Here is a 25,280-nt window from a genome sequence, read left to right as displayed (position 1 = left end):
CCCATTGCTTCTTGTCCTGCCCTCAGGTGCTTTGGAGAATAGTTTGACTCCCTCTTCTTTGTGGCAACCCCTGAGATATTGGAAGACTTCTATCGTGTCTCCCCTAGTCCTCCTTTCTCTTAAACTAGACATCCCCAGTTCCTGCAACCGTTCTTCCTATGTTCTAGCCTCCAGTCCCCTAATCCTCTTCGTTGCTCTTCTCTGCACTCTTTCCAGAGTCTCCACATCTTTTTTACATCGTGGCGACCAAAACTGGATGCCGTATTCCAAGTGTGGCCTTACCAAGGCCTTATAAAGTGGTATTTTAATGCAGCATAGGATTGCATTGGTTTTTTGGGCTGCTGCGACACACTGCTGGCTCATATTTTAAGTGACTGTCCACCCTCTTACAGTTACCGCTGTTGAGCCAGGTTTGACCTAACCTTAGGCAAGTTCCTAGAGAGTAAAATTCAAGTGGATAGTCATCACATTTAAACCAGAAATGACCAGAGGCCAAAATTCATTTCCTCCCCTTGTTAGGTCATCTCTCAGAATTTCTCCCCTTCCCCTTTCCCCCAAATTCCAACCCTGGGAAAAATAAGTGACATTTTTGCAGCTGCCACCTTCCAAAATCCGGGATCCACATCCTTTAGAAAGTGGATACCGATAGTTTTCGATTTCTGACTCTTTCTTTAGTAACTATTCAAACTCACAACAAGATTGAAAAAGGTGATTTATGACCGTTTCCCCCACCCTTAACCATCCTTGCAGCATTCCCACGATTACGTGATCCAAATTTGGACATTTGGCATCTGACTCATATATATGACGGTTGCTGTGTTCCGGCCCCCTGACTCATACATATGACGGTTGCAGTGTCCTGTGGTCACGTGGTCCCTTTTTCGCGACCTTCGGACAAGCAAATTGAAGGACACCAGATTCATTTTATAGCCGTATTACTAACTTAACAGTTGCAGTGAATCACTTAACAAACCGTAGCAAGCAAGGTTGTAAAACGGGCCAAAAATTCCCTTGATCACCTCCTTGCCTTAGCAACAGAAATTTCTGGCTCAATTTTGGTCAATTTTGGTGCTGATCCTTAGTGAGCTGAATGCCATGAAATTTCATTTTAACGTATGCCAATTAGTGTAGATTTAAAGTGACAGCAAAGTTATTCTAAGTTTTCCGAATAAGCCCGCTCCTCTTAACCGGTGTGGATTATATTATATGGTGTTTACCTGATTAGTTTTTTTTTTTGCTGAGCCCAGCTGATCTTTGGTACAGCTTTCCAAGTCAGCAAATGTTCAGTTAATAAGAACAATTTAACTGACTGATAACTCAAACGCTATCAAAGCACCCAGTCTTTTTCTTTCTTTCTTTTACTTTTAGCTGCTGCAGTCCAAGATCATTGCACAGATGGGAAATCGTAAGTTCTCAGAGGAAGCAAAGTCTGATTTCCATCCTAATTATAATATTATCAAGCAGAGCAAACTCTATTGTTAATCAATAAATCTGCATTTTGTCCTCAGGTCAATAAGATTCCAAGTGAAGGATTCATCCCTGCCTTGAAAATTCATGTTTTTTTTCCATTGCGTAATAAAATAAGCAATCGCCCCCTCAAAATAGCATTTGTATTTTCTTCATCTCTTGCGTAGAATCGCATTTGTGCTTGCATGGATTTTCTAATCCCTTCCCAGATGTACATCAAAACCCCAACAGAGGACCCTAAAGCTAATGGAGAATTTAAACCTTTTCCTTTCTTGTTCTCGATTGGCCAAATAAATCGTTTTATTCTGGAGCCAACCTCTTACATAAAAAGGCAATGAGATGGTGCCAAAAAGCTGGACGGCAGACGCCCTTTCAAAAATAAAGGAATATATTCAGCAGAATAAGTCAAAAACTCCGTGGGATTTTTTTTGGGGGGGGGGTGGCGAAGCAGTGAAGCTGGACATGTGATCCTAACCAGAATTCTGCACTTTAAATTTTGAAGCCCTGTCAAGTTTCTAGTCCTCCACCTGGTGAAAAGGAGAGAAAGAGCTGAGTAAGGTACAAGCAGGCAAAGATTTATTGGCACTATTAATCATCCCAACCAGCTGGGCACTAATACCTGTGGAAACAGGCTTTGGATGAAGGCGAAGGCCGCACTGCGCTGCCAAGCATACGAGTGTGCAATGCACACTGTTGCGTAACACAGAATTTCCCCCCCCAACAGCTAGGGTGGAAACATATTTTTTCCCAGCCTTGTGGAGCCTCACAGAAGGGCCAATGAAGAAAAGCAACGTGGGAATGTTGCCGTGCGTAAAAACAACACACCCACACAAAAAAAGGACACTCTCAACCGATTCTCAACTGAGCCTTCTCAACTGAGAATCCAATATAGTTACTGCCCTGGGATAGAAGCTGTTTTTCAGCCTATTTGTTTTTATTGCCCTGTACCGGCTGCCAGATGGTAATAGTTCAACAAAAAAGGGGGTGCCCAGGATGAGATGGGTCTTTAAGGATGTTTTGAACTTTCTTAAGGCAGCGGGAGCTATAAAGCTCTTCCAAAGAGGGGAGAGGGGCAACCCAGGATCCTCTGGGCAATGACGTTTAACCCTCTGGAGCACTGTCTTATCCACCACTGTGCAATTGGCAAACCAGACACAGGTGCAGTAAGTTAAAATACTCTCTATGGTGAAGCAGTAGAAGGTCATCATCAGTTTTCCATTCAGTTGTTGTTTCCCTCAGGTCTTATAATCTCTGCTTGGCCCTTTTGAACCAGGGCTGCAATGTGAGTTGCCCCAGGCCAGGTCCTCTTTTTATGATAACACCCTGAAATCTAAAGTGTGGCTACTTGCTCCACTCGGTCTCCATTGATAAGAAAGACATGGATCTATTCCTTCTATAGCCCACTGTAAGCTCCTTGATCTTATTGGTATTAAGGACCAAGTTATTGTCTTCCACCTGTGAAGGATTCCTAAAATCCTTGCATATCTGTTTCTCCACCCAAGCATTCCTCCCCTCCCTCTTGCATTCCTCCACCTTATCTCTTATCTTAATCCTTTTCTTAATCGCCTCCACCCCTCTTCCCCCACCCCCCAGCTTCTCTGCAACTGAAAAGAGACTTTGGAGGGAGAGAGATGGAAAGAGAGAGATAGAAAGAGAAAGAAGAGAACATTCCTTCTCCCTCTCTCCTTCCTTTTTCCTTTCATCCCTTTCCCCTTTCATTCTCCACCTCCTCCTCTGTTCAACCGCCTCCTGCTGCTTTCAACAAGGGCCCAGATTGCTATCTGCTTGGGGCAGAGATCTCTGGCTTAACTCCGGAGGGAGGCTGACGGGGATCCATCAATCATTAAACCTTCCTCTTATCCAGACAATAAACAGGTGTTTTGCCTTTTTTTTCTGTCCCCAGGAGATGAGAGGTAGATTTTATAAAGACATACTTTGATCTTAGGTGGCCCTGCTCCTTGGGGTCCCTTCTGGGCTCCTAGGAATTCCACATTTGCTGTTTTTAATGGCGTGTTTTTGCAACACTGCGCTACCGTGGCTCTTAATAGGGTTTCCTGCCTAAGCAGGGGGTTGGACTAGAAGACCTCCAAGGTCCCTTCCAACTCTGTTTATTCAATCATTCCATAATTCATTAAAGTGGCTGGCACATTGTGTGCGTAGGAGGCTTTGCAGAATTGCAGGGAGCGAAACCCTGGAAACATTGAAAAATCTGTTTCTCCCAAACCTCTGCACAGAACCACAGTGGAGCCCAACCGTGGCTAACCGAAGCGGTCGCTAAGTGAGGTTTGTCCCATCGGACAGACCTTCCTTGCCACCATTGTTAAGTGAAGCACCACAGGTGGTTAAATTGGTAAAACAATGGTTAAGTGAGCCTGGCTCTCCACCCACCTCCATCCACTTGGCTTGTCAGAAGATCGCAAATCACGTGACCCCCCCAGGAATCGGTTGCCAAGCACCTGAATTTTTATCGCAGGCAATAGTCGTAATGGGGAATAACGGTCATAAAAGCGTCACTAAATGAATCATTGTAAGTCGAGAACTACCTGTAGTAGAAAAACCATTAAGGAAGAAGTAAAACAGTGCTAACTTGGTTCTTGCATTGGACTAAACTCTTTTTTTTTGCAATCTGTTTTTTTATCTTTAAACATTAAAAAAAAACAATATTAAAAAAAAAATCTCATCCATTACGTTTGGTCACAAGTGTTTTTGCATCCATATTCTCAATGACATTTACAATCACAGATTTTTCATCTAATATAACTAAATACCTCACTTTCATTGTACAATGTATATTCAATTACAATTAATATTTTTTTTCCAATAAACCTAATTCCCTTACATTCTTGATTGTCTGTTTAATAACAATGTACCTTTATATAATCACAGACCCCGATATGAAGGAGATTTACCAACCATTTATATTTGTAGATCACTGTTTTCAATTATGTATAATCCCACCAATCAACTATCGAGTATGCTTATGTTCATTATTGTCCTTGTACATCATACATTCAAACAAAGATGCTATTCCTTCATTTTTCAACAAGGTATTCTAAATACTCACTTCATATATATACCAATTTTTAATTACTTCCTTACTCTTTCTGTTTGGTCCAAACTCTAATAGCTGGCTTACGGATTCCCTTTGAGCTTTTAACTGTAGTTTACACCATATTGCAAGCCCATCAAACTCAATCATTGAAGCTTCTCCTAATAGCCAAACTAGAAACTGTTTCAAGACCCATAGTTAGTCCTTGAGTTATAACAGTTTGCTCAGTCCCTGTTCCAAGTTACGACGGCCCTGGAAAGTGTGGCTAATGGCATTTTTCACGCTGCAACATCATGGGATCAAAATTCAGAGGCTTGGCAACTGACTCACATTTACGACGGTTGCAGTGATGCATCTTTGTGACCTTCTGACATGCAAAGTCAGGAGGGGGGAAGCCAGATTCACTTAATGACTGTATGGCTAATGTAACCGTCGAGCGACCCGCTTAACAAATGTGCAAAAATGGGACGAAACTCACACATTTCTCCCTTGGCAACATAAATTTTGGGCTCAATTTTTGGGGTCATAAATCGAGGACTTTCCTGTAATTTAAGGAAGTAACCTCCCATGTGTGGATCCAACCACACCCACAAACTTTGCAGCTGCTACAAACTTAGGATTCTCACCCGTGCATAAACACACCCAGGATTAAGCAGAATAAAAACTGGATGGGATTAGCGTAATCTAATCAGATGAGCATGAATTAAGATTATCTCTGTTGGGTGAGCACCACCACCCATCAGCCTGTCTCAATTTCAATAGCCCCAAACCACCCCTAGCAAAATTTTAATAAGCTTCTTTCGCTCTTTTAAGATAACAGTGATGGGTCTCATTCGAGATAACAATGAATCTGCATACAGATGGGAGGTTGAGCAACCAGCCTCATGGTGTAGCCAGAACAATCTTGTACTAAATGCACTCAAAACCATAGAAATGGAGGGGGGATTTTAGGAGAAACCCTCCCATGATACCTCCTCTTACAATACTAGACAATGTAGCATCAATAGTAGAGATTTTCAAGTTTCTAGGTTCTTTCATATCTCCAGACTTAAAATGGACCCCTAACGTCCAAAATGTCAACAAAAAAGCACAAGAAATAATGTTCTTTCTGCGCCAACTCAGGAAGCTCAACCTGCCCAAAGAGCTGCTGATTTCTGTTCTACAGAGGAATGATGGAGTCTTGTCCTCTCCACCTCCGTAACTGCCTGGTTTGGCTCTGCAACCCAACAAGACAGACACGGACTTCAACAGATAATCAGAACTGCAGAAAAAACAATGGCTGCCAACCTGCCTTCCATTGAGGACCTGGACACTGCAGGAGTCAAAAAGAGGGCTGTGTAAATATCTCCAGACCCCTCGCATCCTGGACGTAAATTGTTTCAACACCTACCCTCAAAACGACGCTACAGGGCACTGCACACCAGAACAACTAGACACAAGGACAGTTTTCCCCCCAAACGCCATCACTCTGCTAAACAAATAATTCCCACAACACTGTCAATAATTTACTAAAACTGTATTACTATTATTCTTCTCTTCCTTCCTAGTATCTATCTCTTTCTCCTTATGACTATAACCATGTTGCTTGTATCTTTACAATTTATATTATTTTTATTTGTTTCCTATGATTGCTTATTAGTAACCTATGACTATTACTAAGTGTTGTATCTTATGATTCTTGATATATGCATTATCTTTTATTTTTCTTTATTTACACGGAGGGCATATGCACTAAAGACAAATTCCTTATGTGTCCAATCACACTTGGCCAATAAAAGAATTCTATTCTATTCTATTCTAGTCTACTTTATTCTATTCTATTCCTATTCTATTCTCCATTCTATTCTCTTTTATTTTATTCTCTCTTCTCTTCTCTTCTCCATTCTATTATATTGTATCCCAGCTAAAGTTACCTTTTCACTTCCTAAATGTATACAGAAAGGGTGCGTAGCCCAGCCAAGAATCTGGAGTGAAAATGACAGGTTTTCAAATAAGGTTTAAAAGCAGGTGAAATGTTTTCCTGGGACAAGCAGACTAGAGGCAGATGAAAGGAATTAGGTATTGTTATTATTATTATTGCATTCCCCGGAAACCTCCACTGAATGGGATCCAAAAATAATATTTGCGAAGGTTGAAATCTGGCTTCAGTTGAAATAAAAATTCTTGGCATGGCAACTCAAACTCTGCCAATTCCAATATTTAAAAAGCCCCTGGCTTTTTTTTTTTTAAATTCTTTTTAAGTATCCAAGGTTTATTTGCAGAGAGTTGGGATTTAAAAGCCAGCTTCTACATCAGCTGATGAGTGTCAAAGATGATTGGGGGGGGGGGTGTTCTTTGAAGTAAATAAATCACGTGATGAGGTAAAAAATTAATTTGGAATTCACAGAGGCAGCAGTAAAAATGGACTTTGGTGCCAGCTGAGAGTGTTTGGGTGGGTAATACATTGATTTTTTTTTTTTTTTTTGGCCCAGACTGGCATTATTATTAAGGTGGCTCAGTGGCTAAGACGCTGCGCTTGTCGATCAGAAAGGTCAGCAGTTCGAATCCCTAGCGCCGCATAATGGAGGGAGCTCCCGTGACTTGTCCCAGCTTCTGCCACCCTAGCAGTTTCAAAGCACGTAAAAAATGCAAGTAGAAAAATAGGAGCCACCTTTGGTGGGAAGGTAACAGTGTTCTGTGCCCCTTCGGCATTGAGTCATGCCAGCCACATGACTACGGAGACGTCTTCGGACAGCGCTGGCTCTTCGGCTTTGAAATGGAGATGAGCACTGCCCTCTAGAGTCGGGAATGACTAGCACATATATTCGAGGGGAACTTTTACCTTTTCCTTTAGACTGGAGTTAGTCTAGCATTTTAATTATTTCTCACTTGTATAAATTGAGTTTTTGTGATTCCAGACCGTTTAGTGATGGTTCAAAGTTACAACCGCACTGAAAAAAGTGACTGACGACTGTTCCTCACAGTTATGACCCTTGCAGCATCCTCATGAGCAAAATTCGGGCAACTGACTCGTATTTATGATGGTTGCTGGGTGAGAGATGATCCCCTTTTGCGACCTTCTGACAATGGGGAAGCCAGTTCCACTTAACAGCCGGGCTATTAACTAAAGAACTGCAGTGATTCGCTGAACAACAGTGGCAAGGCAGGTCATACAATGCGATAAAACTCGCTTAACAAATGCCTCACTTAACGACGGAAATTTTGGCCTCCATTATGGTGGTAAGTGGAGGACTATGCCTGTAATCTGGCCCCTGAATTAACTCCTCATAAAGACACGATCCCATCAAAAAGGGAGATGTACAAAGGGCCCATGAGCCCAGATTGCAGAAGTTGGAATTGAGCCTGAGGACTAGCAACTTGATGGGGCTTCATCTCTCAATCAGGGACCACTGTCCGGGCACAGAAAAATAATAATGGCATTTTCTTTTCCGGCACTCCCTTTTATTCATCTTTTGAACTACAAATCATCCACTTTGCTTTTAGATTCGTCTGCATAAATAACCCTGAGGATCACTGGGAAATTGTAAAAAAAAAAAAAAAAACCTTTGCAGCGAGTCAGCCCAGCTGGAAACTCAGAAGCTAAACTCAGAAAGAAAAGGAGTAGAAAGAAAGAAAGAAAGAAAGAAAGAAAGAAAGAAAGGAAGAAAGAAGGAAGGAAGGAAAGAAAGAAAGAAAGAAAGAAAGAACTAGTAGAGTTCATGAATAATGGCCCAAACACTAAAACTGCAACCTGCCGTGTTTCCAAACTGCATTAAATAAAATGATTTTATTTATCCTGCTGATAAGATGCCAATCAAGAGGAGAGGGAGAAAAAAAACCAGGGAAAATGCTTCCGATTAATAAAATAATAATCAATAACCATCCGATAGAAATCCAAACAAAAAGGCTAGGGAAGGGAATAAGAAATGATAATAAACTATATTTGGGTTTGCGGAAATACCACGCCAAGAAAACATAAATTGAGATTTGAAAGAGACACCTATAACAACAACAGAAAAAGAAAGGGAGAAAGAATGAGAGGACGAGAGGAAGAAGAGGGAAGGAGAGCAGGGTGGAAGGGAGAAAGAGAAGGAGAGAGGGTAGGAAGAGGAAGAGTAGGAGTAGGGGAAGAGGAAGAGTAGGAGTAGGAGAAAGGGAAGAGAAGAAGGAAGGGGAAAAGGAAGAGTAAGAGTATGGGAGAGGAGGAGTAGGGGAAGAGGAAGAGTAGGAGTAGGAGAAAGGGAAGAGAAGAAGGAAGGGGAAAAGGAAGAGTAAGAGTATGGGAGAGGTAAAGGAAGAAGGAAGGGGAAGGAGAGGAGGAGGGAAGGGAGAGAAAGAGAAGGAGAGAGGGCAGGAAGAGGAAGAGGAAGAATAGGAGTAGGAGAAAGGGAAGAGAAGAAGGAAGGGGAAGGAGAGGAGGGTGGGAGAGAAAGAGAAGGAGGGAGGGTAGGAAGGGGAAGCGTAGGAATAGGAGAAAGGGAAGGAAAGAAGGAAGGGAAAGGAGAGGAGGAAGGAAGGAAGTAGAGAAGGGAGGGAGGGAGAAAAGAAAGGGAAAATAAGGTAGTGTTAAAACAGGCGGAAGGGCTGCTAAATAAAGCATCCCAAACTATATATTATAACATTTAAAATGGAATAACAAATGCATAAGAATGACAAATATCAAGAAGAACAACTATGTGAATGTCTACCTATAATTGCATGTAAGAGAATAAAAATAAAAAAACTTTTCAGAAAAAAAAAAGAAATCAAAACAAAAAGGCTGGTTTTTTTTTTCTTTAAAAAAATATGGGATAAAATACAGCCTAGGATAGGAAGAAAGAGGAAAAAATGCTGTTCATTATAAGGCAAGATAGACACGATGCATAAAGGTACAAAATCACACACACATACAAACCTGTTTTTTACAGGCTCCAAATCAGGGTTGTGTTTTTCACCCACACTCCATTCCCACATTTGAAGTGCCCCTCCTCAACTTACCTATTTCCCTGTCAAGCCCCTTTTCGCATCCAAACCAGAGGAAGGATTAAAAAAAAAACAACAACCCACAACTTGCAAAGATGTGGAGAAAAAAAATCAAGCTAAAACGAAGGATTGTTTTTTCCTGTCCTGCCTTCGGACTTTGGTTGACAAACCAAGTTACTTCACAGTTTGGCTTTTTGCTCTTTGGATGCTGGGGACAAAGATTTCCCTCTGTCCCTCAGCTGCCACTTTGCAAAAGAAAAAAAAAGGTGAAGGCCAGGACGAGTCGTTAAATAAAAACAAATTCATTTATATATATATTTTTCCTGCAATTTGCAATTCCTCACTGGGATCATTTCGAACCTCAGCCCGGTGTATTTGTCGGCAAGGAAGAAAGGAAGGTAGGTAGGTAGGTAGGCTGGGAGCATTGCACACCTGCCCTGTAACACACCTTACTTGGCAAGAAAAGGAAAGCTGCGGCGTTTCTTAGCCACAAAACTGTCACCGGGACAGATAAACAAACACAGCTCGCTTCGTTCGAAATTCTGCAGGGTAGGTAGGGGGTGTGTGTAATGCAGTGGTTGAGATTAACAAGAAGATACTTGAAGGTCAAGAGGTAAGATCTCTTGTCCCAAAACGTACAGCATCCTTTGGGACCAATCCTGTGCCCCTTAATTAGACTAGAATAGAATAACAGAGTTGGAAGGGACCTTGGAGGTCTTCTAGTCCAACCCCCTACTTAGGCAGGAAACCCTACATCACTTCAGACAAAGGGTTGTCCATCTTCTTAAAAACTTCCAGTGTTGGAGCATTCACAGCTTCTGGAGGGCAAGTTGTTCCACTGATTAATTGTTCTAACTGTCAGGAAATTTCTCCTGAGTTCCAAGTTGCTTCTCTCCTTGGTTAGTTTCCACCCATTGCTTCTTGTCCTGCCCTCAGGTGCTTTGGAGAATAGCTTGACTCCCTCCTCTTTGGGGCAGCCCCCTGAGATTAACTGCAACAAAAATGTGAGGTGGGGGGAAAGGAAAATGCACCCAGCTGGCAACAGAAAAGAGCAAGACTCACCACTCAAACAAATTGCCTTGCAAGGAAATGTGGGTGAAAATACCCAGGAAAAGCGATGAAAATCTATTTTGCATAGTTGGTGTGCCGTACACCTGTCCTTTCCCCCCAAATTCCCTGTTTGCCTGTTGAGTGCTGGGTATTAGAATCCCCTAGCTCAAAAAATAGAGTGAGCTCCTGTGACTTGTCCCAGCTTCTGCCAACCTAGCAGTTCGAAAGCACGTTAAAAAATGCAAGTAGAAAAATAGGAGCCACCTTTGGTGGGAAGGGAAACAGCGTTCCGTGCAGCTTCGGGAGTTGAGTCATGCCGGCCACATGACCACCGAGATGTCTCCGGACAGTGCTGGCTCTTCGGCTTTGAAACGGAGATGAACACGGCCCCCTAGAGTTGGGAACGACTAGCACAGATGTGCAAGGGGAATCTTTACCTTTTTAGCTCAAAAACCCCTCAACCATTGTTTACACCTGTGAAAAGAAACGTGTGCAATATTTTTCTGCAAAGAAGCCATTCGAGAGTTCTGCAAACAAATAAACAATAGAAACCATTTCTCTAGCCATCATCGCACCCGAACCGCCGGCGAAAGATAGCCTGGATTCCTTTAGGGTGCCAAATCCTGGCTTGGCTAGTAGCAGCTCGTCCTTGCCCACCTCGCAGGGATGGGGTGAGGATGGCTAATCGAGCAGATGCCCGACTGGCTTTTCCACATTCCTAAGCTCTGCCTCCCTCTTTCGCCATAGTACTTCATCAAAGGATATATTAGGTCACCTAGAAGAGTGAGGCCGTCCTGCCTCAGGCAGGAAGGCAGCTGGGTGATTTGGGGCCAGATCCTTGCTCTGCCCCGAAATGCCAAAATGGCCCCCCGAAACAGCAGGGACTCATGCAAGCAATTGCCAAGGGTCAAGGCAGACTTGATTTCTCTCTCTCTTTCTCTCATTTATCATCTATCTTGTCTATTTCTCTCTCTCATCCACCTATCTACCTACCTACCTTTCCACAGTATCTATCTCTGCATTTATCTATCTATCCAGATGTACATACATGATCCTCCCTCTCTCACTTCTGTCTGTCTGTCTGTCTAACCTACCTACCTACGGATCTATCAATCAATCAATCAATCAAGCCACTATCGCCGCCGCCGCTAATGCCGCCGCTGCTAACGCCGCCGCCCCACCCAGCTTCGGCCACGTAGTGCACGCGAGCCTAGCTCGCGAAAGCTAGGCCGCCACCCCCCCACTTCAGCCGCTAACACCATCGCCACTAACGCCGCCGCCGCTAACGCCGCCCCCCCCCCAGCTTTGGCCGCGTAGTGCATGCGAGCCTGCAGCTTTCGTGAGCGAAGGCCTGGAGGCCTTCCCTCACGAAAGCTGGGCCACCGCCACCCACCCGAAGCCTCCCGAGTCCCGCTGCTGGGGCTTTGTTGCTTACCTGAGGGGGAAGTAGCAAGCGAAGGCCAAAGGGAATTTTCAAATGGAGGTCAAGCGCGAAAAAAGCTTTGCTTCACCTCCAGCCCGCTCACTGATTGGCTGGACGGGCGGGGGAGCGGTCAATCTGTCAATCTATTTATCTCTCTCTCTGTCTATTTATCTAGCTATATCTATATATGTCTGTCTCTCTCTCTCTCTCAATATCTATCTATGTCTATCTATTTATCTATCTTTTTATTTTTATCTATTTATCTATTTATCTATTTATCTATTTATCTATTTATCTATTTATCTATTTATCTATTTATCTATTTATCTATTTATCTATTTATCTATTTATCTATTTATCTATTTATCTATTTATCTATTTATCTATTTATCTATTTATCTATTTGTATGTATGTATGTATGTATGCCTGCCTGCTTGCCTGCCTGCCTATCTGCTTGCCTGCCTGCCTGCCTGCCTGCCTACCTACCTATCTATATATCTCTATATATGTCAATTTATCTCTCTCTCTCTCTCTCTCTCTCTCTCTGTGTGTGTGTGTGTGTGTGTGTGTGTGTGTGTGTGTGTGTCTATTTCTCTCTCTCTCTCTCTCTCTACTTATCTATCTATATCTATATATGTCTGTCTGTCTGTCTGTCTGTATCTCTCTTTCTCTTTCTACTATATCTATCTAGATATACCTACCATCCATCCATCTGTCATAAAAAAATGCCGTGTTAGGTCTTCGATCTGGTTTAGGGGCCTGAAAAATTAATGCCAGAGTTGGGGGCTGCATTTGAGGAGAGAAGGGGCACATTTGATTCCACCCACCATCGGATTTTATGGAACGGATCCTAGGCATCGAGCAATGGCAAATTGGAGGGGCAGCCATGAGAAATTGGGGGTACTTGGGTGACAACTGACAGCAGACGAACTCCATATTTACGTCCTCTCCCTAAAAATTTTTTTTTAATGAAAACAAACACACAACCCTTTTTTTATTTACAAAGGAACAACCCAGACCCCCAAAAATAGGTCACTAGCTGCCAAAATCCAAGAATTTTGCAGAAAACAGAGGGTGGGGGTGGGGGTGGGGTGGGGAAGCAGAGCTGGATGCTTCCTATACTGCGGACAGTCATGAAGTCAAAATTTGAGTGTTGCTAGGCAGGATTCGGCTTGGCTACGGCCTTGTGGAGAGGTATCAGGCTCCTGATCTCCAAAAACGTCTTTTCTTTTGTTTCAGGGATGAACTTCCAGATGTAAATAAAAGTCGCCAAGCTGACAGGGCTGGCCAGGAGGAGGCTGTAACGCCCGATGATCTTCTGGAGGACAAAGGAAGAAAGTTTGATAGCCAAAGGAATCTACTAGATCTCTTTCGAAAAAAAAGGGTCCATGCCGAGGGGGTCCTTTTCCAAATCCCTCCTTCCCACTGCTGGATTTCTCCAGCAGGTTTAAGATGGGTGGACTTCAACTCCCAGAATTCCCTAGCCGCCATGCATTCACGTATGTGGACTTCAAATCCCAGAATTCCCCAGCCAGCAAGCTCTAAAGAGTGCGGACTTCAACTCCCACTCAGAATTCCCCAGCCACCATGCTTTCAGATATGTGGACTTCAACTCCCAGAATTCCTAGAATTCCCTAGCGCAGCTGGCTAGCGTGTTCTGACCCCCCTCGTCCTACACCAAAGCACGCTGAGACAAAGATACTGCAAGGATTTATTAACACACAGACAGGACCTTGGCAGCAAGCCAGCACAGACAAGACGTTGGCAGCAATCCAGCACAGGCTAACCTTGGCAGCAATCCAGCCTGCCAAGCTAGCCACGAAAGTTCTCCAACTTTAGTGAATACGTTGACTCCTGCAAAGGGGCGTGTGCACAATCATTCCTTTTATAGTCCTGAGAGGAGCCTAATTACCACCAGCTGAGTGCAATTATCTCCTGTAACTGCGTAACTGTTCCTTACAGTTAAGGAACTAACTGTATTATTAGCTCTTCGTTGCTGGGCATCCAGGAACAACTCCCTTGGCTCCTCCCCACTGCTCCAATGCATGACATCAGGATCACACTCCCTTGTCTCCTCCCTACTAGTCCAAGGCTCAGGTGCCTCCTGGTGGCCAACCAGCCTCTCTGTGCCCTGCTCGGAGACGGAACCCTGTCCAGGGTCCTCCACATCCTCCAGAGCCGACTCAGAGGGCCCCTCGCTGTCGGAGTCTGGTGGCAGCTCCAACGGCTCCTGCTGGGCCACAACAGAAGTGCCTATATCTTAAACTTGTCCAGCTTGAAAAATATGGATTTAAAGCTTCTATTTACCCAGGATATGGATCACACAGCTGTAAATTGCATTTCAATTACATTTTCAACCCACCCCAGGCAGAGACCCACTCTAATCATTCCTGGTTAAAAAAAAGAGAGGGAGGGGGAGATTTCTGGGTGTCTTTTTATTTCTTACTCAGAGAGATGTCTGAAAAATAGCTGCAGGTGGACTCACCTCTAAGTACACATAGTTTAAGACGGTTAAGTAGTTCAGGAACCAGTGTAAAAATTGTCCGATGACGTACCCGGAGCCTCGGGAAGATTGCAGAAATAGCTCTCCAATTAGCAGGTTGATCAGGGAACCTGAGATGCCAAAAAAAGAAGGAGCAAGGGAGAAAGGGAGGGAGGAAGGGATGAAAAGAGGGAGGGAGGGGGAAAAATGAGGGAGGGAGGAAAAGAGGGAGGGGAGGGAGGAAGGAAGGAAAAGGGAGAGAAAAAAGGAGGGAGAGAGGAAGGAAAAGAAGGAGGGGAGAATGGAGGGAGGGAGGAAGGAAAAGAGGGGGAGGGAGGAGAAAAAAGGAGGGAGGGAGGAAAAGGGGGTAGGGGGAGGAGGGATGGAGGGAAAGGAGGGTGGAAGTGAGAAAAAGGAGGGAGGGAGGAAAAGAGGGAGGGGAGGATGGAGAGAGGAAGGAAAGAAAAGAGAGCGGGAGGGAAGAGAAAAAAGGAGGGAGGAAAGGGGGAGGGGAAGGGGGAAAGGAGAGAGGGAGGAAAAGAAGGAGGGGAGGAGGGAGGGGAGAATGGAGGGAGGAAGGAAGGAAAAGAGAGGGGGAGGGAAGAGAAAAAAAGAGGGAGGAAGGAAAAGGGGGTAGGGGAAGGAGGGATGGAGGGAAGGGAGGGAGGAAGGGAGAAAAAGGAGGGAGGGAGGAAAAGAGGGAGGGGAGGAGGGAGGGAGGAAGGAAGGAAGGAAAGAAAAGAGAGGGGGAGGGAAGAGAAAAAAGGAGGGAGGGAGGAAAAAAGGGGGGAGATGGAGGAAGGAAGGAAAAGAGAGGGGGAGGGAGGAGAAAGAAGGAGGGAGGGAGGAAGTGAGAAAAAGGAGGGAGGCAGACAGGGAGGGAGGGGAGGGAGGGAGGAAAGAAAAGATGGAGAGAGGGAGGGAAAGGAAGGGAAGGAGGCGAGGAGAAAAAAGGGAGAGGGGGAGGCAGGGAAGGGAGGAAAACAGGAAGGGAGGAAAAAAGGAGGGGATTGAGGGAGAGAGAGGAGTGAGTTTTAAAATAACCATTTCTCTTCTCTAAATTGCACCTCTGAAGTTTTCCTTCTGGCTTTCCAAGAAAGGCAATGGGGATTGCTCCCTGAATTTGGGGGTGCTTCCTTGCTTGGGGTGTGGGGCGACCCAGTCGTCCGCCCCAAGAATGCCACTGAGATCCCTGCAGTGACCCCAAAACGGCCCAGCCTTCTTGCTTCCCCCCCCCTCCCACCGAGAAGGGTAGCGATTCAATCCTCCAGTTTTTGGTGCTTCAACACATCCCAGGTTTGTGTCTAGGGTACAGGCCGCACTCGACTTATGACCAACACCGAGCCCCCAATTCCTCTTGCTAAGCAAAGCAGCTGTTAAGTGGGTTCTGCCCCCGTCTGGCGACCTTTCTTGCCCCCGTCGTTAAGCAAATCACTGCAGTTGTTAATGAGAAGGTTGTTAAGCGGATTTGGCTTCCCCATGAACGTGCCAGTGGCCAATTTTCATCACATCACATACAACACACACACACACACACACACACACACGCTGCAACTGTCATGTGAAAACTGGTGTCACAGCTCCCATTTTTTTCAGTATCATCATAACTTTGGTGATTAAACCGATAGTTGAGGACTAAGGTAAAGATAAAAGTTCCCTTCGCACATATGTGCTAGACTCATTCCTGACTCTAGGGGGCAGTGCTCATTTCTGTTTCAAAGCCGAAGAGCCAGCGCTGTCCGAAGACGTCTCCATAGTCACATGGCCGACATGACTCAACGCTGAAGGCGCACGTAACGCTGTTACCTTCCCACCAAAGGTGGCTCCTATTTTTCTACTTGCATTTTTACGTGCTTTCGAACTGCTAGGTTGGCAGAATCTGGGACAAGTGACGGGAGCTCCCTCCGTTACGCAGCGCTTAGGGATTCGAACCGCTGAACTACCAACCTTTCTGATTGACAAGCCCACCTACCCACTAACGCAGATACTTACTTGGCCCAACAGCATGGATGATCAGGAAAATGTTGACAAGGACGTTGTTGAAGAATGACAACCAAACAAATTTATCCTGCAGAGGTAGGGGAAAATGTTTTTTTTAAAGTAGAATAGAATAGAGTAGAGTAGAATAGAATAGTATAAAGTAGAGTGGAGTAGAGTAGTTAGAGTAGAATAGAATAGAGTAGAGTAGAATAGAATAGTATAAAGTAGAGTGGAGTAGAGTAGTTAGAGTAGAATAGGAATAGAGTAGAGTAGTTGAGTAGAATAGAGTAGAGTAGTTGAGTAGAATAGGAATAGAGTAGAGTAGTTGAGTAGAATAAGAATAGAGTAAGTAGTTGAGTAGAATAGAGTAGAGTAGTTAGAGTAGAATAAGAATAGAGTAAGTAGTTGAGTAGAATAGAGTAGAGTAGTTAGAGTAGAATAGAGTAGAGTAGAATAGAATAGTATAGAATAGAATAGAGCTGGAAGGGACCTTGGAGGTCTTCTAGTCCAGCCCCTTGCTCAAGCAGGAGAAGCTAGACCATCTCAGACAAATGACTGTCCAGTCTCTTCTTAAAAACCTCCAGTGATGGAGCTCCCCACAACTTCTGGTGGCAAGCTGTTAATTATCCTCCCTGTTAGGAAGCTTCTCCTTAATTCCAGGTGGCTTCTCTTCTTGATTCGTTTCCATCCATCATTTCTTGTCTTGCCTTCAGATGCTTTGGGAAATAAATTGACTCCCTCTTCTTTGGGGCAGCCCCTCAAATACTGGAACACTGCTATCATGTCACCCCTAGTCCTTCTTTTCTCTAGACCAGCCAGACCCAAAACTTGCAGCCATTCTTCAAGCCACGGTATTACCTTGACCGAAACTCCAGAGTCAAGGAAGCATTTTCCTAAACCATCCTGAGATGGCAGGAATTAAAAGTCCAGAGTTCTGGTGTCTGGAGCCAGCTCCCTTTAAAAGTTGTCCGGAGGGCCACAAGATTTAGGCAAGAAAAACCAAATGCACAGGTACAGTATAGGTGGTACCTTGCTCAACATTAGTAACTGTGAAAGGGATCTTGGAGTCCTAGTGGACAATAGTTTAAATAGGAGCCAGCCGTGTGCAGCAGCTGCCAAAAAAGCCAACACAGTTCTAGGCTACATAAACAGAGGGATAGAATCAAGATCACGGGAAGTGTTGATACCACTTTTGGTCGCATCCAATTTTGGTCGCCAGGATGTAAAAAAATATATGGAGACTCTAGAAAGAGTGCAGAGAAGAGCAACAAAGAGGATTAGGGGGCTGGAGGCTAAAGCATATGAAGAACGGTTGCAGGAACTGGGTATGGCTAGTTGAATGAAAAGAAGGACTAGGGGAGACATGACAGCAGTCTCCCAATATCTCAGGGGTTACCACAAAGAGGAGGGAATCAAGCTGTTCTCCAGGGCACCTGAGAGTAGAACAAGAAGCAACGGGTGGAAATTAACCAAGGAGAGAAGCAACGTAAGAGAAATTTCCTGTCAGTGAGAACAATTAATCAGTGGAACAGAAGTTGCCTCCAGTGGTTGTGAATGCTCCAACACTGGGAATTTTTAAGAAGATGTTAGATATCCCTTTGTCTGAAGTGGTGTAGGGTTTCCTGCCTAAGCAGGGGGTTGGACTAGAAGACCTCCAAGGTCCCTTCCAATTCTAAATTCTAAGATCCCATCCTTTTTGAGCAACTCCCACCCCCCTGTCACGTACCTGTAGGTCTCGGGTCACCGTGAGTAAGAGGCAGAAGATCGTGGCCGTCCCAAAACCAACAAGAAGCTGGGTTTTCCGTCCTTTCCTGTCCACAATGTACATCTGTAAAATGGGAGGCAGGGGGCAGAAATGGAATAAACCCCCACCCACTGGTTTCACTCCTAGGTCAGGAGAGAGATCACCTAGTGGTCTGTTTTCCACCTCCATTCAGCCTTCCCCCCACCCCCAAGGCCAAAGCGGCCACAATTTGATTTCAGCTCAGGAAAGAGAATCTCAAAAAGGCAGGCAGGAAAAATAAACCAGGATTCAGCCTCCTGATGGCTATTTTGTTCAGCTGAAAAGCTACGTCTGGCTTGTTCAACAAAACAGGGTTAAAAAATGAACATGGAGATGGGGGGGAGGAGGAGGAGGAGGAGGAGGAGGAAGAGGAGGAAGAAGGAAGAGGAAGAAGAGGAGGAAAAGCAGGAGGAAGAGGGAGAAGAGGAGGAAGAGGATGAAGAGAAGAAAGAGGAAAAGGAGAAAGAGGAAGAAAAGGAGGAGGAAGAAGAAGAGGAGGAGGAGGAGGAAGAAGAGGAAAAGAAGGAGGAGGAAGAAGAGGAGGAAGAGGAAGAAGGAAGGGGAAGAAGAGGAGGAAAAGCAGGAGGAAGAGGGAGAAGAGGAGGAAGAGGATGAAGAGAAGAAAGAGGAAAAGGAGAAAGGAAGAAAAGGAGGAGGAAGAAGAGGAGGAGGAGGAGGAGGAAAAGGAGGAGGAAGAGGAAGAAGAGGAGGAAGAGGAAGAAGAAGAGAAGGAGGAAAAGGAGGAGAAAGATGAAGAAGAGGAGGAGGAAAAGGGGGAGGAAGAGGAAGAAGAAGAGGAAGAAGAGGAGAAGGAGGAAAAGGAGGAGGAGGGAGAGGAGGAGGAGGAAGAGGAGGAGGAAGAGGAAGAAGAAGAGAAGGAGGAAAAGGAGGAGAAAGATGAAGAAGAGGAGGAGGAAAAGGGGGAGGAAGAGGAAGAAGAAGAGGAAGAAGAGGAGAAGGAGGAAAAGGAGGAGGAGGGAGAGGAGGAGGAGGAGGAAGAGGAGGAGGAAGAGGAAGAAGAAGAGAAGGAGGAAAAGGAGGAGAAAGATGAAGAAGAGGAGGAGGAAAAGGGGGAGGAAGAGGAAGAAGAAGAGGAAGAAGAGGAGAAGGAGGAAAAGGAGGAGGAGGGGGAGGAGGAGGAGAGGCTCACCCCATATAAGATAGCTATGATTAACAGGGCAGTGGTCATTATTTGGACATATCGGGCGTTTCTGTGGTCTAACCCCGTAGAATAGAGCATTTCCTCCATGAAGAGGTAGATCTAAAAGAAAATTGGCACAGTTAAAAGGACTTGGCTTCCAGACATTCTCAGAAGGTCTTCATCATTATTGTTCATTGTGAGACCGAGAACCACCTGGTAGATACTTTCCATGAAGCTTAACACAAAGCCACCATGGGCACCACCCAAGTTATTCAGGCAGAGGTGGAATTCAGCCGGTTCGGATCGGTTCAGCCGAACCGGTTTGGTCGACCGGCTAATCTCACCACTGGCTGGCCCTGCCCCTGCCCCTTTTTTGGAACCTTTTTGGCCATTTGGGGGGGTGGTGGTGGTTGGATATTCAATAGTAGTAAATAGAGAGGGAAAACGTACCTTGTTGAAGCCTTTGAAGGGAGTGGCCGGGAGGCAGGGCTGGGTGTGATGAGTGACATTGAGTTGGCCATGCCCACCCGGTCACATGACCACCTGGCCACGCCTACCCAGCCCGTCATTAGGGCAGAGAAACGGTTGTTAAATTATTTCAATCCCACCACGGATTCCAGAAAGAATTTCCACCCGACCCATTACATTATGATGATGATGCTCAGCTTATGATGAGTTCCAGAGACCGCCCTTCTCTTACCACATTGACACCAGAAAGCTGCTGGCCTGTTTCGATAATCATCACCGAAAACATTTGCCAACGGAGTGGGCGATAACCCAGCAACTGCAGGGTGTTCATCTTCTTCTCGTCCTTCTCAAAAATGCTCTCCTGTCGGAGTTCCTCCAGTTCATCCTCAATGTTGCTCTGGGACCTGAGATGCTTCAGAGCTGGAAAGAAGAAACAGAAAAACGCCCCAAGGCTGAAGGTTGCGGTTGAAGTGGGGCGAGGATACAGGATACAGGATACTGTTCTGACCTGGGTTTCCCCAAAAAGCACGAGGCGGAGTCCTGGTCCCGACAAAACCCTTTTTATTAAACGAAGGTGAATTCCTCTCCTGCACATTCAGCAAAGGGCCTGGCAAACAGTCTTTCAAAGGAATATTTATAACTACAGACCTTATCTCTCTTGGAAAGCTGCCATGTCAATATTTTCGAACTGGGCACAGAGTCTCGGAGATTCAAGGAACAGATCTTCACACTCCTGAAACGAATCTAACGAACAAATGAATTGTTTCCTACAAAAGCCCCCACTCCCCTTTCGGACCAAGCCTGGTCCAGATCCTCCTGGAGATAATTTATTTATATGGCCACTAAGGGTCAACAACAACTTGATGGCACACAATCAGTGAGGAGTTACCTCTTTTGACCAGTCCACATTTTGGACATCTGCTAGAGTTTTGGCTTGTTAAACGCTATACACGCTGCCAGTTTAAATATGGGTCCCTTCCAACCTTATCAGATACCTTCTCTGGCTTCTTCTTCTTCTCCCTTCTGAATGAACAGGTACCTCGGACTTTCAGGGCAGGAAGGAAGCAGGAGGATCTGCCAGATCGCCAACAGCCCAGGCAAGCTCACCAGGACTGGCCAACCTGCATGAACAGAATTGAGTGGCCAAAAGAGGTGATGTAATCCTGATCTCCCCCCACCCCCCATTATCAAGAGGAAAGGGACATTACCTTCTACGGTGCCCAGTAACTCAGGAAAGGCAAATATTTGAGCGACTTGGACCCCGATCACCAAAAAGAAATGGGGTATCATGCCGATGGAACCCCTCAAACCTAGGGGGCTGGTCTCTAGGAGAATCATAGGAATCACGCTGGAGAAAATACCTGGGGAACAAAAACATGTTCAGAAGATCTTCCTTGTAAAAAAAGTTTTTCCTTTCAAATTCGTTCTTAAATATACATTCTCATAATTGCTATTTATCATTTGTCAATCCATATCATTTTTTCCGCCTGTGCATTTACATTTTCATGCTTTCTTATTTCCCCTCCCCCTGATTTAATAATGTGTCGCCTGAGATATTTGTTTTATGCTTTGCTCCTTTCTCTTTCTCTCTTTGTATCTTTTTTCAAGCCAATCATAAAATCACCCCCATGTCCTGTAGGACACTGATTCCTCCTTGTCCTTTATTCTCAATGTCAACCTGTTCATTTCTGCACAGTCTAATATCTTCTTTATTACCACCCTTTCCGATGGGATTTTGTCTGCTTTCCAATTTTGTGCAAATACAATTCTAGCTGCTGTTATTATCTGTACAATCATATATGAATCTTCTTCACTATATTTCTCTGGTAGAATACCCAATAAGAATACCTCTGGCTTAAACTCTATGGGCTGATGCATCATTTTCTCTAGCCATGTTTGTATTTTTAACCCAATAGCTTTTTGCGTCCTTAACACGTCCATAATATGTTCCTGGCAACTGGTGACATTTCAGATGTTCAGAAGATCTTCATCGTCATTGGTAACGTAGCCCTCTAGGCCTTTCAAACTGGGCAACTTTAAGACTGGTGGACTTCAACTCCCAGAGCTCCTCAGCAAGCCATTCCGACTGAGGGATTCTGGGAGTTGAAGTCCACCAGTCTCAACGTTGCCAAGTTTGGAGGCCCCTCCTCCCCTAGAGAGGAACCCACCAAGAATCCCTTGTCCCCACATTTACACGGAGTGAGTTTGGAGTCACGGTGAAGGTGCTGGAGTAGACGTGAAGTCTAGATGACCAGATGGGGAGAGCCAAGGTGGCGCAGTGGTTAAATGCAGCACTGCAGGCTACTGCTGGATCAGCAGGTCAGCGGTTCAAATCTCACCGGCTCAGGGTTGACTCAGCCTTCCATCCTTCCGAGGTGGGTAAAATGAGGACCCAGATTGTTGGGGGCAATATGCTGACTCTCTGTAAACCGCTTAGAGAGGCCTGAAAGGCCTATGAAGCGGTATATAAGTCTACTGCTATTGCTATTGCTACCAGATGTGTTGTCCTGGAACCAACCCACTTCCCAAGATTGTTGTGAGAAAAACAGGAGGGGGGAAGGAATATTATGGACACCACCTTGGGTTCTATGAGATGGGAGATCAACCCAATCAATCAATCAATCAATCAACCAACCAACCAATCAACATGGTTAGTTTGAAGCAACCGGGTGGCCAGACCTTTGAAGATACAGTTGGCTTCAAGTCAACTCCATCAATAAAGATGGTGACTGTAGATGTGGGATTAGAACCTTTTTTTTAAGGAAGGCATGTCCCAGCCTAGGCATGGTGGCCAGATTTACTCCTGAATCAGAATAGAGCTGGAACGGACCTTGGTGGTCTTCTACTCCAGCCCCCTGCTCAAGCAGGAGATCCTATATCATTTCAGACAAGTGACTGTCCAGTCTCTTCTTCAAAACCTCCAGTGATGGAGCTCGTCTAAAGGAAACTTCTGTTCAACTGGTCAATTGCCCTCATTGTGGGGAGGGAATGGGGATTTTGCACTATCCTTCCCCTGGAGTGGGGGAGGAAATGCAGATTTTGTAGTATCCTTCCCCTGGAGTGGGGAGGGAACGGAGATTTTGCAGTATCCTTCCGCTGGAATAGGGAAGGAAATGAAGATTTTGCAGTATCCTTCTCCTGGAGTGAGGTAGAAAATGGAGATTTTGCAGTATCCTTCCCCTGGAGTGGGGAGGGAATGGAGATTTTATAGTATCCTTTGCCTGGAATGAGGTGGGAATGTGGATTTTACAGTATCCTTCCCTGGAGTGGGAAGGGAAGGGAGATTTTGCAGTATCCTTCTCCTGGAGTGGGAAGGGAATGGGGATTTTACAGTATCCTCCTGGAGTAGGAAGGGAATGGAGATTTTGCAATATCCTTCCCCTGGAGTGGGGAGAGAATGGAGATTTTATAGTATCCTTCCCCTGGAGTGTGGTGGGAATGGGGATTTTACAGTATCCTTCTCCTGGAGTGGGAAGGGAATGGAGATTTTGCAGTATCCTTCCTCTGCCATGCCCACCAAGCCACGCCCACAGAACCAATAGTAAAAAAAAAATTGAATTTCATCAATGGATTTAACCTTCTCTTTACTTGGTGTGTGTGTGTGTGTTTGTGTGTGTGTGTTTCAACGTGAAATGATCTCCTCCCATCCCGCCAACTCACCCATTGAGATGCCAATAAGGAAACGTGAAACCATGGCAATGACGAATCCATGGTGCAGGTAGGCCCAAATCATCAGCATGGAGCACACCAAGGAAATATAGTTATCAGTCATCATGGTCCATTTCCTGAAGACACAACAGAAATAAATGGTGGCATTCAGAGGTCTCTTCCATCTTAGGTTGCATTAGAGAAGACAAGGACCGGTGGTGGAAGAGAGAACTGGGGGTCCTAATGAGTTGGACACGGTGGCTCAGTGGCTAAGACGCTGAGCTTGTCAATTAGAAAGCTCGATAGTTCGGCGGTTCGAATCCCTAGCGCCGCGTAACGGAGGGAGCTCCCGTGACTTGTCCCAGCTTCTGCCAACCTAGCAGTTCGAAAGCACGTTAAAAAATGCAAGTAGAAAAATAGGAGCCACCTTGGGTGGGAAGGGAACAGCGTTCTGTGCACCTTTGGCATTGAATCATGCCGGCCACATGACCACTGAAAGTGCTGGCTCTTCGGCTTTGAAATGGAGATGAGCACCGCCCCCTAGAGTCAGGAACGACTAGCACATATGTGAAAAGGGGAACCTTTACGTTTTTAGTGAGGTGGAAAACCTCAGTTTAGGGTTCAATTGTTCAAATCTAATTTGTCCAGGAATGATAAGCAACTATCTAACAGGTGCTTTAATCATGGTTTTTATTCATTTAAGCCAACACTCTCTGAGTTTTCACACAACACTCTAAGATATAAGCCAGGAAGTGATATTTTTATTTAGCGGTTTCAAGGTTAAAGTACCTGGAACCTTAAACAATCTCAGTTGTTGAGATTTTGACTAACAATCTTCAATATGTCCTCGGGGCCCTGGACTGCCCACACCATGGCTTCATGGGACCCTTGTTTACTGAAGCCATCATGTTTGCTCAACATGTTTATGGACTCCGGGACTGGCTTGGCACTAAGCCGTTAAACGGGGTTAACCAATGGTAACAAACCACCAAACATAGCTTGGTGTCCGGTGGGAAGCCAAAGTTGGAAATCAAGACCAAACTTTTAGTAATTTGGCCCATAGGAGTGAGGTAGAGGTCCCCCCTCGTACATCTGTGCTAGTCGTTCCTGACTCTAGGGGGCGGTGCTCATCTCTGTTTCAAAGCTGAAGAGCCAGGGCTGTCCAAAGACGTCTCTGTGGTCATGTGGCCGGCATGACTCAACTCCTGAAGGTGCACAGAATGCTGTTCCCTTCCCACCAAAGATGGTCCCTATTTTTCTTCTTGCATTTTTACGTGATTTTGAACTGCTCGGTTGGCAGAAGCTGGGACAAGTAACGGGAGCTCACACCCTTACACGGCGATAGGGATTCGAACGGCTGAACGGCCGACGTTTTATAATCGACAATCTCAGCATCTTAGTCACTGAGCCACCGCATCCCTTGTATTAAGCAAGTGAGAGTATGCACTTGCTTAATTTCCAGTCCCGTCCCGTCCCCGATTGAATGAACCATGGTTTGTTAAAAGCAATCACTTAACAACTATTAAGAAAGATACAGAGCCGTAGGAACAATGGTAACAATGGGAAAAGTCATTCATTCCGCAAGCAGACACAGCTGCTTTAATGAGCCTCAAACTTCACTTCGATCAATTCTCCTTCTTGGAGAACATCAAATTTCATATCCAACTATCTTGGCTTGTGAATTTGAACTTCAAACTACATTTCTGGGGATGGGCAAATACGTTTTTCCCTTCTTCTCTTTCCCTTCATTCAGAGGTGGTATTCAGCCGGTTCGGGATGGTTCGAGAGGACAGGTCACTCTGACGATCAGCTGACCCTGCCGACCTGCTCTTGCTCTATCCTGTGTT

General features: G+C 45.1%; 1 protein-coding gene across 1 annotated transcript; it reads right to left on the bottom strand.

The window, feature by feature from the left end:
• Window positions 1-18,065: 18,065 nt before the first annotated feature.
• LOC148042586 (solute carrier family 2, facilitated glucose transporter member 5-like) lies at window positions 18,066-23,879 on the bottom strand. The gene is made up of 6 exons (XM_087702448.1): window positions 23,446-23,879; window positions 20,994-21,146; window positions 20,781-20,906; window positions 20,018-20,205; window positions 19,327-19,437; window positions 18,066-18,221 (listed from the first exon to the last, which is right to left on the bottom strand). The coding sequence occupies exons 1-6, from the start codon at window positions 23,558-23,560 to the stop codon at window positions 18,066-18,068; spliced, it is 849 nt and encodes a 282-aa protein (XP_087558574.1). The 5' UTR covers window positions 23,561-23,879.
• Between the last annotated feature and the right edge of the window lie 1,401 nt (window positions 23,880-25,280).

The sequence above is a fragment of the Thamnophis sirtalis genome, unplaced genomic scaffold (assembly GCF_051295495.1).
Source record: "Thamnophis sirtalis isolate CommonGarterSnake01/CBP01778 unplaced genomic scaffold, rThaSir2_p1.2 scaffold_15, whole genome shotgun sequence".
Taxonomy (NCBI): domain Eukaryota; kingdom Metazoa; phylum Chordata; class Lepidosauria; order Squamata; family Natricidae; genus Thamnophis; species Thamnophis sirtalis.
The sequence above is the reverse complement of the archived record's forward strand: the minus strand, read 5'-3'. Positions and strand labels throughout refer to the sequence as shown.